The following is a 22227-nucleotide window of genomic DNA, read 5'->3' on the forward strand; positions in this document are numbered from 1 at the left end:
GGAGATCAAACCAGTCAATCCTAAAGGAAATAAACACTGAATATCCATTGGAAGATCTGGTGCTGACGCTGAAGCTCCAATACTTCGGCCATCTGATGTGAAGAACTGACTCATTGGAAAAGACCCTGATGCTGGGAAAGACTGAGGGCAGGAGGAGAAGGGGACAACAGAGGATGAGATGGTTGGATGGCATCACTGACTCAATGGACATGAGTTTGAGCAAACTCTGGGAGATAGTGAAGAACAGGAAATCCTGGTGTGCTGCAGTCCATGGAGTTGGCAAAGAGTTGGACACAACTGAGCGACTGAACAACAATAACAACCTCCTTAAATGGTGGGGTTGAATGATCTGCCCATTTTACAGATGACTAGATGGAGGCACGGAGAATTCAAGTGACTTGCCCAGGATCACACAGCTCGACCATAGGAGAGTGGCACACGGAGGCTGCTGGGACACCCAGAGCTGCATAGACCCTCCTTTCCCTGTGCCTTCCTGTCTCCTGCCAGCTCCAAAAGATCTCACTGAGGACTAGGGCCCTTTCCCAGGGGCCTGGCCAGTCTCGGGGGCTCCTGAAGGGTGGACACCGAGCCTGATTTACTGTGAGCCCACTGGGAGCCTAGGCTGGACAAGGGTTTGGGGGTGGGGGTAAGGGGTCAAAGCAATTCAGGAGGGCACCCTCAGCAGACAGCAGAGCTGAGACCCTCGCCGCTTTGTTGGCCATCTCTCAGCCTCAGCAACGCCAGGCGAGGGTCCCTCTCTGCTCTGAGCTCCTACACGCTGGCAGCCATGAGCGTAGTGGCATTTAATCTATACACAGCCCTGGGTATCTGCACCGATGTGACCCCAGGTTCAGAGACGGAGGCTGACTGGGTCAGAGACGGTCATGCCGGGATGTTGTCCAGTGCAGGCACACCCACAGCTGCCCATCTCGGGCAGCTGGACAGTCATTTCATCTTCTGGACACTGGGAATCACAGCATCAGGTCTAACTACCAGGATGTTGGAGGCGCAATGGGCCCATGGCCCACGAGGAGGCTGCTGGGGTGGCCCTGGGTCCCCAGTGAGGAATAGGTCCTTCCTCACGGTTCCACTTTTTCTTCTCCCCTGTGGCGCCCCCTGCTATTCCAAGGCTTCCTGCAAGAGGCTTGACGTGCACTTCAGAGCAAGGCTGGGTATAAATAGATACACCCACACGTGCCCTCGTGTAGAGTGGGCACTGCCCGGCATAAAGAACAGGGCAAATACAACGCGGTCACAGCATCACGCGCACCTCTCGGTCGAGGAAAGAGAATCGTAGAAGCAAAGCAATTTAGGGTGCCAGTCCGCTGGCTGATCGTACCCTACCTTCTTCCAGAGACAGTAAGAGATGGACAGGACAGACTGACCCAAAGCTGGCTCTCCAGCCTGCTGGAGGCCTCAGAGCAGAGTCTGCCTTTCATATGAATGACCGAGCATCCAACATCCCTCCAGCCCCAGGCAGGCCGCGCCCGCAGGCAGCCTCCCGTATGGGCCTCGGAGAAGGAGTCATCCGCCCTCCGCAGGGGCCTGGTCTGGCACCAGGAGGCGTGCAGAATGCTAAGTTGTGTCTGCGCTCAAAGCAGGAGCCAGTCAGAGCCAGGCTGGGTCTGAGAGGTAGGACTGGGCCCACATACGAGGTTCTGAAGGGGCAGGCGAAAGACGGGCCAGGAGCAGTTCCATCGAGCAGGGGTTCTCGACAGCCCCAGAGCGTATTGAGACCCCAGCCCCAGAGCAGCATCCAGGGAAGGACCTATAGCCCTCCTTGAATCTTCTGGGATCGTGGAGGCGTAGCACAGGGAAGGCGTGGAAAGCAGCCACCCAGTCCCCATGCAATACATGATGAGGCCGGAGGGAGGGCGGGACACGCCCAGGTCACCCACTAGGTAGCCAGGGCTTCACCTCCAGGCCTTCCCTTCTCTTTGGCCGGAAGCCCCAGACCTCCCCCGGCTCAGGAACGCTGCCAACACCAGCTCCATGCAGGCCCCAAGGCCCCAACAAGCTCTCCTGGCTGGGCTCCCAGGCAGCCAACCACCCCAGAGCCCAGCCGGCAGCTCCCGGGAGGGTGCCCGGCCGAAGCATGTCCTGTGAAGATGGACAGAGACCTGCTGGGTCAAGGACACCTCTAAGACCCCTAAGCCCGGAAGCCGCTGAGCCCGCAGCCGCCACCCACCAGCAGCGCATCCACCCTGTTGAGCCGAACCGAGCCGAGTCGGAAGAGGTCGAGTCAGAAAGAAAAAAGCGTCTTTGAAGCAAAAGCAAAGGGTGAGCACAGCCCTCCCCCCGCCCCGCCATGGGGGTTCTCGGGTTCCCGTGAGAGGACTCCCAGGAAGGTCAGCGGCCAGGGGGATGAGGGGATTCGCCAGACGCTCTGCCCGAAGGGGATCTCCCAGGGACTGTGTGCCCCCGGGTCCCAGGTCCTCGAAGACCTCACTCTGCCCGGCCGCGGACACGCCCTACCTTGCTTAGGGCTGCCCGCCAGCGTGCAGAAGGGCAGGATGAAATGTTTGGAAATTAGATGTTTCCAATAAGTCCACACTGCACTCGGGTAGCTGGTTTCACAAAGGTTTATTGGATTCCTCGGGGGCGCAGGGGGCAGGCTCGTCACTGCGGAGGATCCTGGCTGGGCCGGCCTGGGAGAGGCAGAGTCTGGGCAGCAGCTGACACAAGACCAGTAGTGAGAGGTGCCCGGCCCTCGGCCAGGAGGAGGGAGACGGTGGGGGTGGAGCAGGCCTGACCCAGAGGGAGGTGCAGGCCAAGGAGAAGGCCTGCGGGTCCCAGGGGAGGGAGGAGGCAGAGGGAACAGTATGCACGGAGGCTCAGAGGCAGGAAGGCAGCTGGGATTCCCCCAGGGCCCCAGGAGGCCCGGGGAGGGGGCTGGGGAGACGGAGCGCTGAGGCCTCTGGACAAGCTCACGGCCAGGACACACCTGTCACTCTTCAACACGCTTGGCCAGGTGTGTGGGCTGCCCCTGCTCCCCCCGTGAAGCCCCAGGGGGGCCCTCCTGCAGGGGGGGGCCCTGAACACCCCACGGGGAGTCTCAGCATCCATCTATCTGGCAGCTGGGAGCTTCGTTACCTGGGGGTAGACACAGGCCGGGAGGCCCCTCTCCCACTGCCCGCACAGGGCAGTGTGGAGGAGGGGCCGGAGAGGAAAGTCTGGGGAGCATGGTTTCTGGGGAGCAGCGACGTCCTCCCTGCCCTGCCTGGGGGTCCCAGCCACCTGTCCAACCCCCTCCCCACATCCAAGTTGCTCCTGGATACCCAGGAGACCCAAGCCAACTTGTCCATCCCTTTCTTTCCCCGGCCCGCCCCCTGCTGGAGCTGCCGCAGGGCAGGCAGGAAGGAGGCAGTCGGCCTGGCCAGCCCACTAGCGTGGGCACAGCCCGGGCTCTGACTCTGGTCCCCCAGGGCCCGAGGCCCGGCTCTTCCGGGTCCCAGGTAAGACTTGGCCTCGGGCGAGGGCAAGTCAGGACAAGACGTGGGCAGCTAGGAGAAAGCGGCCCGGGGAGGCGGGGAAGGGGGCAGGGGCTGCTTGGGAGGGAAAAGGGTTTAGGAGACGGAAGAGAGGGAGGGAGGACCGGGCAGAGGCAGAGGAGCAAGAGTCTCCGCACGGGGCCTGCGTCCCAGAGGCCACTTGGAGCTCAGGCTGTCCTCACCTGCACAAGGCGTGGTGGGAGCCAGATGTCCGATGTCCCGGAATCCAGAGACGCAGGGTGGAGCCGGCTGGCCCGAGGAACAGAAGCAGATCCGCCAGAACGGCCAACAGTCCGGAGGACAAGCGCTGCTCACCTGAGCCTCCCTGGGGCCCAAGGGCCTATGGGTTGGTGGTCTCCCTGGGCTGCCCGCAGAGGCTCTGGAGGGACCAGACTCACCTGTGCTCCAGGCCACTCCTTCCCCACACCACTGCCACTACCACCTCCCCAGGCAGCGCCAAAGGCCCTCCCAGCCAGGCGACGTCCCTGCGCCTGGGGCGGCAGCGTTGGCTTTTTGATCTTCTGAGGCTAAATGTGGGAAGGGGGTAGGGAGGACAGCCCCATGGCTCCGACCCGGCTCCTGTGTACGTGCGGTGGGGACAGGGCACAGGTCTGAGACTGCCCCCTCCCAGAAATTAAGGAATCAGGGCTGGAGAGTCTGTCCAACAAAAGTTGGGACTCCCATGACCCCTGCAGGAGGGGGCAAACTCAGGGCCCCAGAACGTCCTTCAGGGACTAGCCAAGTAGAAGGCTTCTCTTCTCTTCTCCCCCTAGCCAGGACCCTGACTCCCCGGCCCAGCAAAAGATAAGTCAAGGAACCACCGATTTGCCAGCTCAGAGATGCTCTGCGGCGGGGTGGGGGAGCAGGCAAGGGGGACGCCCCCCATTCAGGTTTTGGGATCAGGGAGAACCCCCTAACTCACCTAAAGACCCCTACCCACGGTGCTGATGGGCAGTGCCGGGGGCGCGGAGAACAGCGGGGTCCGGGATGAAGCGGCCTTTCCTCTGGGTGGGAAGTTCCCGGGCTCTGCAGCACCCAACGCCGCCGCCCCAGGCCGCAGGGGCATCGCCTGGCTGGGAGAAAGAGAAAAGGGTCTACCTTCAGGCCCCTGACCTGCCTTCCACTAGGGATCTTGACCTGCCGGAGCCGCGGTCCCAGGTGGGAGTTTGCAGGGCAGAGGGTCCCGCCAGGGTCGCGAAAACCGGAGGAGAGGACCTCTGCCTGAAACGCGCATCTCTCTCCGCGCCCGCTGGGGCCCGCCGGGTCCTGGGTGGGGGCTCGGTGCCCTAGGTTGACTCCCCGAGACTTGTTCCCTCGCCGCCGCCGCCGCCGAGAGCGGTGCCCTCGCCGAATCCGGATCAGCGAGCTTCCACCTCTGCCCGGGATGCGAGCGCTGTGTCCGTCCCGGGAAGAAGTTAGGCGGCCGGTCCCCAGGCGGGTAGCGAGCGCACGGGACGCCGGCGGTGGCGGCGCCGGACTCGGGCTCAGCCACCGCCGCCCCAGACGAGTCCCCACGACCGCGAGAGCGTCCCAGGCGGGCTGGACTCCCCCGGCATCAAGATCGCTCTCGACCCGGTTCAGGCCTCGCCCCAGGGGTCAAGGAGGCCCGAGGCGAGGCGACCTGGCTCCCAGCTTCGGGGACCCCCCAGGTCACGGTACTCTGCGCCCCGCCGCCCCAAGTCGCCGACCCCGCGCCGCGCGCAGCGAGTCATCAGATCTCGGACGCGGCGGCAGAGCCGACCAGGGCCCCCATGGAGTTGGGGAGTTACCCCGCACCCCTAAAAGCCTCCACACACATTCCCCGTTGAGAGTACGCACTTCCCCGCGTCCCAGCGCCTCCGTGGTGAGTCGAGCCGCAGCGCTCTGGGTCGGTGAAGGTGGCTCAGCGCGGGCGCTCCAGTCCCGACGTTCCCGGGGCAGAGAGCGACGTCCGGGGACGCACGGGACGGGTGCGCCCGGCGGCCGGGGCTGCGCCGGCCGAGGCGAGCGGCGAGAGGGGAGCGCTCCGGCGTTCAGGCAACAGCTACCCCTAGTGGGAGAGCCGCCCGGGGCCGCCGCCGCCCCGCGCCCGCCGCCCCGCGCCCGCCGCGCCCAGCGCCCAGAGCGCTCCCGGCTCGGCTAGGGCGCAAGGACGGCGCTGCCTTCCCCGGGCCTCCGCGTTTCTGGCGCCGGTCGCCAACCCTCCCGCTAGCCCTGCCCTCCGCACCTCCCCGCCGGGACCCGGAGGCCGCTGACCCGAGAGCTGCGGCGCAGAGCCGGGGCGCGATGGGACGGGGCGGGCGTGACCCGCGCGGCGCGCGGCAGCCTCGGGCGACGGCGGGGGGCGCCGAGCGCGGTGTGCGTGGCGGGGCGGTGCGGGGGGCGGCCGTGTGCGAGGCGCGAGTGTGAGCGCGCGCGGGAGGCGGGCGGGCTCCGGGAGGCGAGCGGCGCCCGCGGGCGAACGCGGCAAGCGGCGGGGGCCCAAAGTTGCCTCCTTGCGGGCCAGCGTCCCCGGCGGGGCAGGAGCCGGGGCCAGCGAAGCGGCGGCCGCCGACCCAGGCTCCGGCGGCACCTGGGCAGCGGCCCCGCACGAGCAGCAGCGGCGGGGGCGGCGTTGGCGGCGGCGCGCGGGAAGCGAACCGGAGCTCCGGCGCGGCGCGGCTGTCCGCCGGGGATCTCCGCTCAGGTGCGCGGCGAGGGGCGCGCGCGGGTCGGGGCTGGGACGCCGGGATCGGGGCCAGCTTGGTGCCTGCGCTAGCCGGAGGACCTCCGCCGCGGACTCCCGGGTCCCTGGTCCAGCTGTCTGACCCGCGCCGCCACCGAGGTCCTGATCGCCCGTCCCGGCGAGCGGGCTTCGGGGCCCAGCCCCGCCCCTCCGGCCCCCGGGCCGGGCCGCCCCGCCTTCCAGCCGCTGGTGCTCGCCCTCGGCTGGCGATTTCTAAGGCCCTGGCCGCGCCGCGGGGTGATCCCTTCGGGCTCAAGTTGCAAGGGGGCGGGCCCCGGCCGGAGGTGGAGTCTCCCGCCAATTGATGCCTCGGCTATAAATTGAGCTCTCCGAACAGCCGAAGCCCAGATGTCTCGCCAGGCTGCCCCGCGGTGGGTGGTGGGGGAAGGTAGGGGGGCTTTGGGGGGCGCCGCCACCATGCTGCGCTCCCTGCTGCTTCACTCCCTGAGGCTCTGCTCCCAGACGGCCTCGTGCCTCGTGCTCTTCCCGCGCTTCCTGGGCACGGCCTTCATGCTCTGGCTGCTAGACTTCCTGTGCATCCGTAAGCATTTACTGGGCCGTCGACGCCGGGGTCAGCCGGAAATCGAAGTGGAGCTCAACAGCGATGGCGAGGAGGTGCCCCCCGACGACCCGCCTGTCTGCGTGTCCGACGACAACCGCCTGTGCACCTTGGCGTCGCTGAGGGCCGTCTGGCACGGCCAGAAGTTGGATTTCTTCAAGCAGGCGCATGAAGGCGGGCCGGCGCCCAACTCTGAGGTGGTCCTGCCCGACGGCTTCCAGAACCAGCACATCCTCGACTACGCCCGAGGAAACCGTCCGCTGGTGCTCAACTTCGGCAGCTGCACCTGACCACCGTTCATGGCGCGCATGAGCGCCTTCCAGCGCCTGGTCACCAAGTATCAGCGCGACGTCGACTTCCTCATCATCTACATCGAGGAAGCTCACCCTTCCGACGGCTGGGTCACCACAGACTCTCCCTACAGCATCCCGCAGCACCGAAGCCTGGAGGACCGGGTCAGCGCCGCGCGCGTACTGCAGCAAGGGGCTCCAGAATGCGCTCTCGTGCTCGACACGATGACCAACTCCAGCAGCTCGGCCTACGGTGCCTACTTCGAGCGCCTCTACATCATCCAGAGTGGCACCATTATGTACCAGGGCGGCCGCGGCCCCGACGGCTACCAGGTCTCCGAGGTGCGCACCTGGCTGGAGCGCTATGATGAGCAGCTGCACGGCCCACAGCCCCGTCGAGTGTAAACAACCGATGGACACGTGACTGAACTTGGCGGGCCATGCCTTCGAGCCTTCGAAGCCCACGTGCAAACAACTCCCAGACAGGCTTGGCGTGGGCCCAGTGACACAGCTGAGCTGAGCCATGCATCGCAGTCTGAGTCTGCCTCTCAGCCAACACCTGAAGATTCCCTTCCACCTCCCCAGACTCTGCTTTCAACTGTCCCTCGCCTGTACTTGCTTGGCTTGCTCTAAATCCCCTTCTGAGAGTGGAGGCAGCGCCGCCCTTGCCTGTGTGCCCCTGGACTTGTGCTCGCAGAGGCCCCTTGCCACAGCTCTCACACGCCCTCCCCAGAAGAGAAGAGCCAGCGTGCCTTTAAGCAGGCGCGCTGGCCCGGCGCAAAGAGACTTAGGCTGCGCCCGCGCGCCCTGGGCGCAGCTGGGTTCCAGCAGCGCGAGCCGCTCGCCTTAGTTGCCTGGCACCCACACCTGTCGCGCGCGCGCGTGCGCGGGGAAGGGATACCCTGCTGCTTTTGTATCTATGTCTTGTTCCTGCCTTGGGGGAGGATGCTTGAGGTGGGGAAGGGTGGGCAGGGTTATTTCCCCCCCTTATTTTGGGTGCTCACGAGCCCCACTGCTGATGAAGAGCTGTCTCTAACTGGCCTCGACCACGAGCTGGTTCTGATTTGCAGGAGGCTCGCAGCAGCACCTAAGACAAGAGGGGAAAGTGCTCTGGGTTTCCATGAGGAAACCACATCAACGGGGTGGGAGAGGGAGGTTGGGGGACTGCTTAGGGACAAAGGAAGACCGCTTAGGAGGCGGGGTTCACGGCGCCCCGGGCAGAGGGAAGGGGCCGGGGCTCCTGCGACCCGGGGTTCGAGTGGTGGAGTCCGGAGAAGAAAAATGAAGGGAGAGCCTGGGAACCCCGAAAGAGGGGTCTCCCAGACAGAGCTGCCGACTGCGGGGCCGGAAGTGGGGGGGGGGCCCTGATGTGAAGGCTATTTAGTGAGTGTTTTGCTGGAAACGTTCCCTGTATATAAACTTCTTTTACACTACAATAATAAAGGCTTGAAGTAAATTGCTTTCGGGTTGCCTTTGGTTCCTTTATTTTTTTCTTCTCTCTGAATAGCGGCAAGAATTAAACACAAATCTCTCCCTCGCGTCCCCATAGTGACCCTAGGGGGAAGGGTGGAGAGAAAGAGCATCCGCCAGCGGGGGTGCGGGAGGGGAATGAAGAAGGAAAGGGGGTCTGTGCCGATGCCCGGGATGCGCACAGGCCCGGGGTCGGGGACCCAAGGTGATGAGAAGAGCGGAGATGTGGAGCCCGGCGGGGTCCCTAGGGAGGCGGTAGGCGGTGAGGCCCGCACTTGCTGCCGCGCGCGCCTGCGCGCGCGCACGCAAGCTGTGACAGCTGACCCTGCAGCCGCCCATCTAACTTCTCCCGGCGACCGTCGGTGTGGAGGCGGGGAGTACGGAGTGAGGCAGGGCCCTGGGGCTTTGGACCAGGTTGGGCCGGTCTCCCGCCCACCGCGGGCGCTTCAGCACACCTGGCTCCTCCCTAAGCCACTTCCAGCACCTCCTTGCTCCCTCGCGCGCTCCTCAAACCCGCAAAATCGTCTCCCCTACCCCTCCGATCCCCGCCGGTCTGCTGGGGGGTCCCCCCGGGAATCGCCATGGAAAAGCGCAAGGTTGGGGAGGGCGGGGCGACCGGGGAAGGAGAGGCGGCCTGCAGCGCCATCACTCCAGCAGCAGCTCCTACCGCGGGGCGGGGGTGGCTGGAGGGCGCCCCCCCGCCCAGAACACCCCCTCCTCCGCTTCCCCAAGTTCGAGCCAAACCTCATCACCACCACCCCAAGGCGCTCAGTGCTGGGAAGCGGAGGAGAGCGAGGTGGCCGAGCCGAGAGAGACGAGAGAGGGATGGCGGTGGCCGGCACCCGGGCTGGGAGAGGAAGGGGTCTTGGCGTTTGGCACAGAGCCCCCGCGCCCCCCGCATTCTGGGCCAGGCGCCCCCTCGCAGTCCCTGCCCCCACCCACCCACGCACCCCCGGCTCGCGTGTTGCTCGCTAGGTGAGGACGATGCCGGGAGCGCGAGGTTAGCTGGTCTCCACCTCCCTGTGCTGGTGACGCCTAGAGCAGAACAGTGGGTGGGGGGCGGGAGAAACAGAGAAAGGAGAGCTGAGGCGGGAGCCCGGGGACCAGGAATCCGGGGAGCCGAGCCGCCGCACTTCCCCATCCCGGGGACCCGGGACAGTCCCAGGCCCGGGATGCGGAGGCGGGCGTTGGGGGCGCGGTTTCTGTGAGCGCCTGGGTGTCAGTGCGCGCGCACGTGAAGGGGGAGCCGGGGAAGGGCAGGGCGGGACGGGACGGGGAGGGGGGGGTGGTCTGCGGGACAGAGGGTCCAAGCAGGCTGGAGGCAGGACGGAGCCCCAGCTCCACCTACGCTGCCTCCAGTCCCGCGCCCAGCCCCCACGCCGCTCCTACGTGAAACTTTCTGAAACTGACACCTTGAGCTGGAATTTTTTTTTTTTTTTTTGCTTTAAAAGTATTTACATTGAAAAAGCTACCTTTAAGAAATAAGAAAAAATTGGCACAGATGGTGTTTCTGCATCTCCTCCCATCCCCCTCCTCCCGAGCTCTTCGTCTCACCCCGAAACCCCCAAGAATACTGAGCCAGCGGCGGGGTTACGGGGTGAACTCCGACGCGCACGGCCGGAATGAAGCGCAGGGAGACCCCGGACGGCGCGGCGCCGCCGCAGGGGCCCCCCTGGGAGCCGGGGTCGCTGTCGGCCCCAGTCCTCTATCTGGGGATCTAGTTGGAGGCGCTGCTCGCTCCCCTCCGAGCCTCCTCCGGCTTCTGGCACCAAAATCCCGAGTGCGCGGCGCTGGGACCTGCGGCTCCTGCCTCGGCCCGCGCGGCCTGGCGCGCTCGCCTCTCCTGGGCGCCCCAGCATCCACTCCTTCCTCCTTTCTCTTCTCTAGCCTCCCTGTCTCTCTTCCTCCCCCTCATCTTTCCGTTTCCTTCTCGCTCTTCCCTTTCCCTCCTTTTCCTGTTCCTTTCTTTTCTCCCATTTCCTTTAAAATCTCCCGTTCTTAGAAAAAGAACGCACGCTCATTGCCAAAAACACAGAGAAGTCCCGAGAGTCAACCCTAGGTAACCTCCCGGTGTGTGCACTTTCTAACTTGCCTCTCCCATTCACCCACCCTTGTAAAACCAGCGAAGGCTTATCCTTTTATAGGCTGGCATTAACTGTTGACTCCCTGGCACCTCTCTCTCCAGGATCCCTGCCCCTTTCGACGTCAGTAACTGAGTATTGGGTGACCTCAGGCCAAGGATGGCTCCATGGGTGCCCCAGGTCAGGGATGTTGTTTCATTTTATAAACATTCTTCACGAGGTGCTCAGGGCTTTACTCCCCTCTGCCCCATGAGCATATTTCTTAAAGTGAAATTGCTAGACACACCCGTGTCTGTGTCCGTTGTGCCACATTTTGCTAAACTGCCTTCCCGAAAACCTATTTAATTTTATTGTTTTGTATTTTCCCAGTGCTCTCTCTCTCTCTTCCTTATTTTGAACCGAAAACTATGAAGAAAAGACATAAATGTATCTTCAATATTAAATTTTAAATACAGGGGAACATACAGCACAAAGTGTCAGCCTTGCTTAGAGCAAGCGGTCTCAAACCGCATTTCAGATCCCAGTGGCGGCTCATGAAATCAACTTACCAGATCAAGTCAGGCATCTTGAAGAACTGAAATGGAAGACATGCAATGTAAATACCAATGTTCACGTCATCTAAGTTAACTGTGGCTTCCTGAAACCTTTGTGCGCGCGTGTGTGTGTGTGTGTATGTAGACACGCACGTGCAATGTGGCTGGTGTGAAATGCGGCTCTCCAGGGGGATCTACAATGTTTGGGAAGGTTTGACAACCACCCCTGAGCATCCCAGGCCCTCCTCCTCCTCGGGACCGCCCCTGTGGACTGTTTTGTGAGCCTCCTTCCAGGCCCCACTTCACCTGCTGACAGCCCTACCTGAGCACATCTTCAGCTCTAGTCTCCATCAGGCTATCATAGGGATCACGCCGCGGCGTGTTCTGTGATCACCCCCACCCGCCCCCACACATTTCCCATGCCATTTCCTATCCTGGCATCCTCGGCCTGGCCATCCGTCTAGTCTGAGCAGGTCTCTGCCTGTGGAGTAACTTGTGCCAGGCACCGTCCGGATGTCTGAGTGCCCCCCTCCCGCCCCCAGAAGGAACTCATCTCAGCCTTCAAGGAATGCTCAGACGAGAGGGGAGGAGGGGAAGGAGACAGTCATCTAACCATCACCAGCCTCCTCATCATTAGTATTTTCAAGGTCTGTGTCAGCTTAGCACACGGTTTAGCCCTAAGCAGGGGAGGTGGGGCATGATAAGAGTTGTAGAGGGTCTTATTTACTCCTTTGAAGACACAAATGCCTCCTCCAGGAAGACGAGGAAGGAAGGACATCCTTGGAGGGTACTTCCAGTGCAAAGCCACGGAGGCCTAAAAAGTGCAAATTGTGTTCAGAACACAATACCTCCTGGTATTTACCGGACAGAAATAAACTGTTGGGCAAAGGGCTAGGTAAGTACCAACAGGTCCATGGCCTCCTGTTGAGAAGTGGTCCTGCAGAGAAGTGACCTTCCCAGAGGTGGGACTACCCACACGTACCACAGGGAGAAGTGACATCTGTGTGTTTGATCTAGGGGCCAGGCACTGGGCTAAGGGCTTCATCGGAATTATTTGATCTGGTCATCCTCATCTCCCTCTTTAAAAAAGAATATTTATTTATTTGGTGATGCTGGGTCTTCGTTGCCCTGTGGCTTTTCTCTAGTTGCAGAGAGCAGGGCTACTCGCTACTTGCAGGGGCTACGCTTCTCACTGTGGTGGGTTCACTTGTTGCAGAGCACGTGTTCTAGGGAACTCAGGCTTCGGTAGTTACGGTTCCCAGGCTCTAGAGCACAGGCTCAGGGGTTGTTCAATCATTAGCCCCATTTCAGTGATGAAGAGATTGAGACTTGGCATGGTTGAAGCAGGTTGGCCCGGTGTGTTATGGGCTGAATTGTGTCGACTGCCAAAAGTCATGTGCTCAAGTCCTGGCCCTAGTCCCTCAGAATGTGACCTTATTTGAAGACAGGATCTTTAAAGATATAAGTGAGTATGGGCTTCCCTGGTGGCTCAAACTGTAAAGAATCCACCTGCAACATAGGAGACCTGGGTTCAATCCCTGGGTCGGGAAGATCCCCTGGAGAAGAAAATGGCAACCCGCTCCGGTATTCTTGCCTGGAGAATCCCATGGACAGAGGAGCCTGGTGGGCTACAGTCCATGGGGCTGCAAAGAGTCAGACATGACTGAGCGACTTACACTGACTCAAGTTAGTACGGGGTCATTGGGGTGGGCCCTCTTCCGATCTGACGGGTGTCCTTATGAGAAGAGGAGGTCGGGACACAGACACGCCCGGAGGGACGACCACGTGAGGATGGAGAAAGAAGACATCCATCATAAAGCCAAGAAGAGAGGCCTCAGGAGAAACCAGCTCAGCTGGTAACCTTCGTCTCAGACTGACAGCCTTCAGAACTGTCAGGAGCAGAGATTCCTGCTGTTTAAAGCCTTCGGTCTTCGGTACTTGGTGATAGCGGCCCTAGACATGAGAGACAGGGCCGTGGACTAGAAAGCAGCTTTGACCACCGGCCTCCCTGACCCTGGGGTCTAACATCAGACTACACAGAGTCCCTCTCTCGGTGGCTAAGTGATCCAGGACCTTGACCCTCCCCATGCAGACTGTTTCTTCCCTCTGCGGCGACAGGAACACGAAGCTCTCGTAGGACAGTGGGTCTGAATTGGGCTCTTTTTTTTAAATATCTGCAGAGAAACACACGCATGCAGCTCTGGAAAAATCTCCCCCGAGGAATTCACAGTAGCTGTCTCTGTGTGGGCGAGATTATGAGTGTTTTCTTACTTTCTTCTTGTTACTTGTCTGGAGCCTGTGATTTTTCTGTAGTGAACATGTATTGCTCTTATGACAGAAAAATAGGGTTTAAAACAGCAAAAACAGTGGCTGTAGTGAGGAGAAACCCAGCGGTCAGGGCAGAGAGGAGTTCTGGGTGGAGACGGGGAGTCCTGGACCAGACCCAGGGGTGGGAGGTGGGGATGCTGGGAGGGTTTGGTGTGGGGTGGTGCTGAGAAAACAAACATTTGAAAGGGAGAAAGGGAATGGGGTTGCTGAATAAAGGACATCAGTTAATTTGAATTTCAGGTAAACAACAAATAATGTTTTAGTAAAAGTATGTACCAAATAATGCATGGATATACTTATACTAAAAATATTGTTCATTGTTTATCTGAAGTTCAAATTTAACTGGACATCCTGGGTTGTTTGTTTTTCTAAATTTGACAGTCCTGGGACTTCCTCAGTGGTCCACTGGTTAAAACTTCATGGCCCCGATGCAGAGGGTGTGGGTTCTAAGATCCTGTATGTGGCGCGATGCAGCCAAATAATCATTTTTAGGACTTCCCTGTTGGTCTGCCTGCCAATGCAGGGGACACGGGTTCAATCCCTGGTCTGGGAAGATCCCACATGCCATGGAGCTGCTAAGCCCATGTGCCACAAGGACTGAAGCCTGTGGGCTGCAACTACTGGAGCCCAAGCTCCCTAGGGCCCTTGTTCCACAAGAGAACCCCCTGCAGTGAGAAGCCCCCATACCGCAATGAAGGGCAGCCCTTGCTCACCACAGCTACAGAAAGCCTGCGTGCGGCCAGAAGGACCCAGTGCAGCCAAAAGTAAAATAAGTGAATTAATCTTTAAAAATAGTAATAGCAATAATATTTCTTTAAAAAAACTTTAAAAAATTAACTTGGGGGAGGGAGGTGGTGACAGTGATGCTGACAATAATGCAATCTCTCTGGGCCAGTCAGGGGCAGACTCAGAGCTCAAAGGACTGTTGGTGAGACTGTGGTCTCTGAGACCTGGAGTTCCACCTTCCACAGCCAGCTGGGACTCTGTGACCAGACAGGGGCTCCCAGGTTCCCCACGTACCTGGCAACCTGCAGCCAAGGAAGAAAGGACCAGCAGTTTCGCCAGCTGGGTCATCTGCAGGGCCCAGAGCAAAAGGAAAATGCGGAACCCTTTGTTCAAAACGCAGAAAGCTTCGTGCCAGCTGTTGTTCCGTCGCTCAGTCGTGTCCGACTCTCTGCTTCCCTGTCCTTCACTGTCTCCCGGAGTTAAGGCACAAAATAACAGGCTGTTTCCTTTCTTCCCTGGCACCTCACCGTGTGGTGTTTATTTGTTACTTAATGTCATTATCAGTAAAGAAAAATTAGCTATTTGAATTGTGTGCTATCTGGGTTCTCCAGGGAAATAAAGCCAAGGGGAGAGAATGAGAGAGATTTGACTATAAGGAATTGGCTTATGTGATCATGGAGACTGAGAAGTCCACAATTTACCACGGGCAAACCAGAGACCAGGAGAGCCAGTCATATGTTAAGTTCTAGTCCAAATCCGAAGGCTCAAGACCCAGGAGAGCTGATGGAGTAAGTCCTGGTGTGAGTGTGAGGATTCTGAAGGCAGAAGATGGATGTTCCAGCCCCAGGACAGTCAGGCAGAGCGAGTGGATTCTCCCTCCCTCCATCCCTTATGTCCTGGTCGAGCCCCCAGCTGATCTGACATGGCTCGCCCACACTGGGAGAGCAATCTGCTTTTCTCAGTCCATTCAGATTCCACTGTGCCCCTCATCCAGAAGCACCCCACAGACTCACCTGGAATCACGTTTGGCCAAATGACTGGACGCACCACAGCCCTGTCAAGCTGATGGATGAAGTTGGCCTTTTCAAATTTTAAGCATGTTTACCATTCATTTTTCCAGTTTTAAATGCAAGTATCAGAGCACTTGGGGTTTCACAGGTGGTAAAGAACCTGCCTGCCAATGCAGGAGACATCAGAGACACAGGTTTGATCCCTCGGCTGGGAAGATCCCCTGGAGGAGGACACGGTAACCCACTCCAGTATTCTTTCCTGGAGAATCCCACAGACAGAGGAGTCTGGCAGGCTATGGTCTATAAGGTCACAGAAGAGTCAAACACAACCGAAGTGACCTAGCACGCGGGTACCCATCAGAGCGTTTAATTCGTAACACACAAGCACTGAAATACCCTTCTCCAGGGGATCGTCCCATTGTAGGGATCAAACCCAGGCCTCCTTCTTTGCAGGCAGATTCTTTACCATCTGAGCCACCAGGGAAGCCCTCTTTCACTTTCACGTGTGTGTTAGTGGCTGAGTCATCTGCAGCTCTTTGGGACCCCATGGACTGTAGCCCACCAGGCTCCTCTGTTCACAGGATTTCCTAGGCAAGAATCCTGGAGTGAGTTGCCATTTCCTCCTCCAAGGGATTTTCCTAACCTAGGGATTGAACCTGGGTCTCTTGCTTTGCAGGCAGATTCTTTACCACCTGAGCCACCTAGGAAGCCCTCTTTCACTTTCATAAGAGCATTTAATCCACAACACACAGTCACTAAAATTACACAATTCGTATTTCGTAGCTCAGACCTGCACCTGTGTTTCATCCTCGCCCGCTCAGTGGAAATACTGCGCAAACCTGACTCAGCTGTTTGCGTCTCGCTTCGTGCCCGTGTTTGAAGGACAGGCTGCTGCTGAGGAAGGCAGGGTGGCGGGGAATGGAGCTGTGGGTGCCCGATCGCCCACTCCCCTCCAGGCCATTGTTTTCAGGGCAAGCGGACAGCTTCCGAACACACGTACGGCATCCTCCTTGCTCTGAGTGCGACTCTGCCCCCGGGTGCTGCGGCCCCTGCCATCCTCCGCCCCCTGCCTCACGAATGCTGCGTGGGAACTCGGCGGCAAGGAGCAGGGCAGCACTATTACCATTTCCTCTGCTCGCCCACGCTTCCCAGTCCCTTCCAGTTTCACTGACAGTCAATATCTTGAATAACCTATAATGGAAAATAATTTCAAAAATCATATATGCGCACAGGTATAACTGAATCACCTTACTGTGCACCTGAAACATTGTAAGTCGACTATCAGATCAGATCAGATCAGATCAGTTGCTCAGTCGTGTCCGACTCTTTGCGACCCCATGAATCGCAGCACGCCAGGCCTCCCTGTCCATCACCAGCTCCCAGAGTTCACTGAGACCCACATCCATCAAGTCAGTGATGCCATCAAGCCATCTCATCCTCTGTCGTCTCCTTCTCCTCCTGCCCCCAATCCCTCCCAGCATCAGAGTCTTTAATGCAATGCAAAGACAAAAATGACTTAAGAATGTCAGCTTGTATCTTTTTCTAGATTTCATTTGTAAGTGATGTCATATGATATCTGTCTTTGTCTGACTTACCTCAGTTAGTATGATCATCTCTAGGTCCATCCAGCTTGCTGCAAATGACATGATTTCATTCTTTTTAAAGGCTGAGTAATACTCCACTGGGTATATGTGTGTATATGTCTGTATACATATCACAGCTTCTTTATCCACTTTGTCAATGGATATCTGGGTTGCTTCCATGTTTTGGCCGTTGTAAATAGTGCTGCAATGAACACTGGGGTGCGTGCGTCTTTTTGAATTATGATATTTTCCCAGATATGCACCCAGGAGTGGAATTGCTAGATTGTATGATAGTTCTATTTTTAGTTTTTTGAGGAATCACTGTACTGTTCTCCACGGTGGCTGTACCAATTTACATCCCCGCCAATACTGTGGGAGGGTTCCCTTTTCTCCACACCTTCTCCAGCATTTATTATTTGTAAACATTTTGATGATGGCCATCTGACTGGTGCGGGGTGATACTCATTGTGGGTATCACTTATTTACAAAACAGAAATGACATAGAAAACAAACTTATGGTTACCACAGGGGAAGGGGGAGGAGGGGTAAATTAAGAGTTTGGGATCAACAGATACATACTACTATGTACAGAATAGGTGAACAATAAGGACCTACTGTAAAAATCAGGGAACTACATTCAATATCTTGTACTATACTATAATGGAGAAGAGTCTGAAATACACATAGACACATATATATTCATTGATGTATACGAGTCACTGCATCACTTTGCTATATACCCGAAACTAACACGGCATTGTAAGTCATCTACACTTCAATTTAAAAAATAAAAAGAACTTCAAAGCAGTGACCACAGAGCCTTGAGTCCAGTGTGGGGCCCTTTGAACAAGGGGGCCCTGCCTAGGACCTGCGCCCGGGAAGGGGATCCCAATGGCCAGAGTAAAGGGCTCTGAGACCCTCCGGGCCAGCCTCCTCATTGCACCCTGGCCCAGACCTGCACACGCTCCTCTCATTGGCACACTCAGACACACACAAGCCACATGCCCACACTCAGACACACAAGCCGTGGGTCCCGGGAGCGGGGTTGGCTGTTCGGAGTATAGCACAGTGGACCGAGTTGCAGTTGCACCCAGTTCTCCGGGAGGAGAGTGGAGCTGGGAGAGGTTAGGTAGCGTCCTGGGGACACACACTTTCGATCCCCCTGCACTTGGCCACTTCTCCGGGGACCAGCCCTATGGGGTGTTTGCTCACCCCAGACCGGGCGCTGTGAAGATGGCAGGTGGACACTCGCCATCACGCTGTGCTAGGACCCCGCTGGCTCAGGGAGGCCTCAGGCTGAGGCAGAGCCAGGTGGGTAGAGGGAGGGGTGTCAGGGCAGGGGGAGGAACCTGCGCAAAGGCCAGGAAACTGAGCAGCCCCTCGCTCAGCCAGAAACGCAAGGCAGGTGTGTGTGAGAGTGTGCAAGGGTGAGCCACGTACCCCCACTCTCCAGACCCTCAGTGAGCCCCCCTGTGTGAGACCTTACGAGGCACAGGGAAGGCCTAGCCCCACCCTCACAAAGCCATCAGGTAAGTGGCAGAAAAAGAAACCAACAACCAGCACTGAAAGCCTGGGAGGCAGGAAGCCCAAGGTGGGAGATCAAGGAGGGCTGCCTGGAGGAGGTGTATCATGAAGGCCTGGGAGCTCAGGCGGTAGGTAGGGGATGGGAAAAAATGACGTGTGCGGAGCCTGGGCAGCAAGGACAATCTGGCAGGTTTGAGAAAAGGCAGCAAAGTCCACAAAGCCAGGAAGTTGCAGGCAGGGATGAAAGCGAGGCTGGAAGGCCTTTTCTGACGCTGATGCTTTACCTGGAGGCCCTGGGGAGGGACAGGGAAGTGTCACGTGGTGGGCAGAGGGGCTGGGGGGACAAGCCTCCATCCAGGACCAGGACTTGGGATGGCTGTCTTTGGAAAAGCATCCTGGCACAACCACGGGAATAGAATAGAGCAGCTTCCATTGCTGTGATCACAAAAAAAGTAAGACGACACCCCAGGAGAGACCAACAGACCCCAGAACCCAGAGAGAGGCTGGTGTCCTGGGGGGCCATGGCATACACTGCAGGGGTGTGTGCAGTCAGTGGGTCCTCAGGATTGTCCACAGGGTTCTCCAGGCAAGAACACTGGAGTGGCTTGCCATGGCCTCCTCCAGGGGATCTTCCCCACCCAGGCATCGAACCCGTGTCTCATGTGTCTCCTGCATCAACAGGTGGGTTCTTTACGGCTGAGCCACCTGAGCAGCCTGTCCCTGTTCTGCACCTCCACAAAAATGAGTTGCCCATGGGCTAAAGGTCAGCACGGAAAGCAGAGTTACAACTTTTGGAAGAATATGTCTCTGCCATAATAAGATGCCTCCTCACCCCCATTAGCATGGCTACTATTTTTAAAAAAGAAGAGAAGTAACAAGTGTTGGTGAGAGTGTGCAGAAATTGGAATCCTTGTGCTCTGCCGGCAAGAATGCAAAATGGTTGCAGCCACCATGGGGAACAGTACAGCACGTCCTCAAAAAATTAAATGCAGAATTACCATTTGATCCAGCAATTGCACTGCCGGGCACACACTCAAACAAACGGAAAGCAGACTCCTAAGAGATACTTGTACTCTCGTGTTCAAACCAGCATTATTCACAGTAGCCAAACGGCGGGAACAACCCAAGTGTCCATGGATGGGCTTAGGCCACCTGCCCACGCAGGTTAGACAAGAGATGTGGTTCAACCCCTGAGTCGGGAAGATACCCACGCAGGTTAGACAAGAGAGATGCGGGTTCCGTTCCTGAGTTGAGAAGATGCTCTGGAGGGGAGCATGGCAAGCCACTCCAGTGTTCTTGCCTGGAGAAGCCCATAGACGTTGGAGCCTGGAAGGTTGCAGTCCATGGGGTCACAAAGACTCTGACACGACTGAAGCAACTTAACAGGCAGCTGCATGGATCCAGTTCAGTCAGATCAGTCGCTCAGTCGTGTCCAACTCTTTGCGACCCCAGGAATCGCAGCACGCCAGGCCTCCCTGTCCATCACCAACTCACGGAGTTCACTCAGACTCACGTCCATCGAGTCAGTGATGCCATCCAGCCATCTCATCCTGTCGTCCCCTTCTCCTCTTGCCCCCAATCCCTCCCAGCATCAGAGTCTTTTCCAATGAGTCAACTCTTCACATGAGGTGGCCAAAGTACTGGAGATTCAGCTTTAGCATCATTCCTTCCAAAGAAATCCCAGGGCTGATCTCCTTCAGAATGGAGTGGTTGGATCTCCTTGCAGTCCAAGGGACTCTCAAGAGGCTTCTCCAACACCACAGTTCAAAAGCATCAATTCTTCGGCGCTCAGCTTTCTTCACAGTCCAACTCTCACATCCATACATGACCACTGGAAAAACCATAGCCTTGACTAGACGAACCTTTGTTGGCAAAGTAACGTCTCTGCTTTTGAATATGCTATCTAGGTTGGTCATAACTTTCCTTCCAAGGAGTAAGCGTCTTTTAATTTCAGGGCTGCAGTCACCATCTGCAGTGATTTTGGAGCCCAGAAAAATAAAGTCTGACACTGTCTCCACTGTTTCCCCATCTATTTCCCATGAGGTGATGGGACCGGATGCCATGATCTTCGTTTTCTGAATGTTGAGCTTTAAGCCAACTTTTTCACTCTCCACTTTCACTTTCATCAAGAGGCTTTTTAGTTCCTCTTCACTTTCTGCCATAAGGGTGGTGTCATCTGCATATCTGAGGTTATTGATATTTCTCCGGGAAATCTTGATTCCAGCTTGTGTTTCTTCCAGTCCAGCATTTCTCATGATGTACCCTGCATATAAGTTAAATAAGCAGGGTGACAATATACAGCCTTGATGTACTCCTTTTCCTATTTGGAACCAGTCTGTTGTTCCATGTCCAGTTCTAACTGTTGCTTCCTGACCTGCATATAGGTTTCTCAGGAGGCAGGTCAGGTGGTCTGGAATTCCCATCTCTTTCAGAATTTTCCACAGTTTATTGTGATCCACACAGTCAAAGGCTTTGGCATAGTCAATAAAGCAGAAATAGATGTTTTTCTGGAACTCTCTTGCTTTTTCCATGATCCAGCAGATGTTGGCAATTTGATCTCTCATTCCTCTGCCTTTTCTAAAACCATGGATGGAGGAACAGATAAACAAAATGTGGTCTCTACTGAAATGGAATATTACTCAGCCTTAAGAAGGAAGGGCTTCCCTGGTAGCTCAGTTGGTAAAGAATCCGCCTGCAATGTGGGAGACCCCGGTTCAATTCCTGGGTTGGGAAGATCCCATGGAGAAGGGATAGGCTACCCACTCCAGTGTTCTTGGGCTTCCCTTGTGGCTCAGCTGGTAAAGAATCTGCCTGCAATGCAGGAGACCTGGGTTCGATTCCTGGGTCAGGAAGATTCCCCTGGAGAAGGGAACGGCTAACCACTCCAGTATTCTGGCCTAGAGAATTCCATGGACAGTCCATCGGGTCGCAAAGAATCAGACACGACAAAGTGACCTTCACTTCATTTCACTTCACTTCAAGAAGGAAGGACATTCTTCCTTCCTTCCTGTGGACACAGGCCACAGCATGGATGAAACTTGAGGTCATTATTCTAAGTGAAATAAAGCCAGTCACAAAAGGACAGATGTTTTCTTTCATTCGTATGATGCCCCTAGAGGAATCAAACGTATAGACACAGGAAGTAGAACGGTGGGTGCCCGGGGCTGAGCGGAGGGATCAATGGAAATTGCATTTTAAGAGGTACAGCGTTTCAGTTGTGCAAGAGGAAAAGCGTTCTGGGGACGGACGGTGGGGATGATTGCTCATCACTGGGATTGTGTTTAATGTCACTGAATTACACGCAGGAAAATGGTTAAAAATGGTCAATTTTATGTTATGTATACTTTACCGCAATTTTAAAATATGCATATAATGTATTGTTGTCGTTTAGTCCCTAAGCCGTGTCCAGCTCTTTTGCCACCCCGTGGACTGTAGCCTGCCAGGCTCTGTCCAAGGGATTACTGAGACAAGAACACTGGAGCGAGTTGCCATTTCCTCCTCCAGGGGCTTTGCCAACCCAGGGATCAAAGCTGTGTCCCCTGCATTGCAGGTGGACTCCTTACCACTAAGCCACCTGCCATTTTTTTTTAAAGAATATCTTTATGCTCTAAGGATAGAGAAGATTCTCCTATTTTAAAAAAGATAAAGAAAGCATAAAGGAAATATTGCTTTATGGAAAAATTAAAAAATACTCTCTGTAACCGAAGGTGCTGTGAACAAAGCTGACCCTTGTCTTGGTGTTCATGCCTCTCCCTCCAGACCTCCATCACGGCCGCAGTGAACTCCCTGCCAGGGGCTGAGGCTGGGAGACAGCATGGTTGTCTTGGGAGGGCTTTGTCCACCCAGCTCTGCCTCTCTTTGCCCCTTAAGGCCTCAGGGTGGCAATGGCTCCTGGTGCTGACAGCCTGAGGCACCCCACTATTCCCTG

The 22227-nt window shown here is 57.1% G+C and overlaps 1 protein-coding gene across 1 annotated transcript; it reads left to right on the plus strand.

Annotated features, from left to right (window-relative positions):
- Positions 1-5857: 5857 nt before the first annotated feature.
- Positions 5858-8504, plus strand: DIO3 (iodothyronine deiodinase 3). Its single transcript, XM_061395363.1, has one exon. It carries the CDS (start codon positions 6544-6546, stop codon positions 7447-7449), a length of 906 nt encoding a protein of 301 aa, XP_061251347.1. The 5' UTR covers positions 5858-6543; the 3' UTR covers positions 7450-8504.
- The last annotated feature ends 13723 nt before the right edge of the window (positions 8505-22227 follow it).

Source organism: Bos javanicus, chromosome 21 (genome assembly GCF_032452875.1).
Source record: "Bos javanicus breed banteng chromosome 21, ARS-OSU_banteng_1.0, whole genome shotgun sequence".
NCBI lineage: Eukaryota > Metazoa > Chordata > Mammalia > Artiodactyla > Bovidae > Bos > Bos javanicus.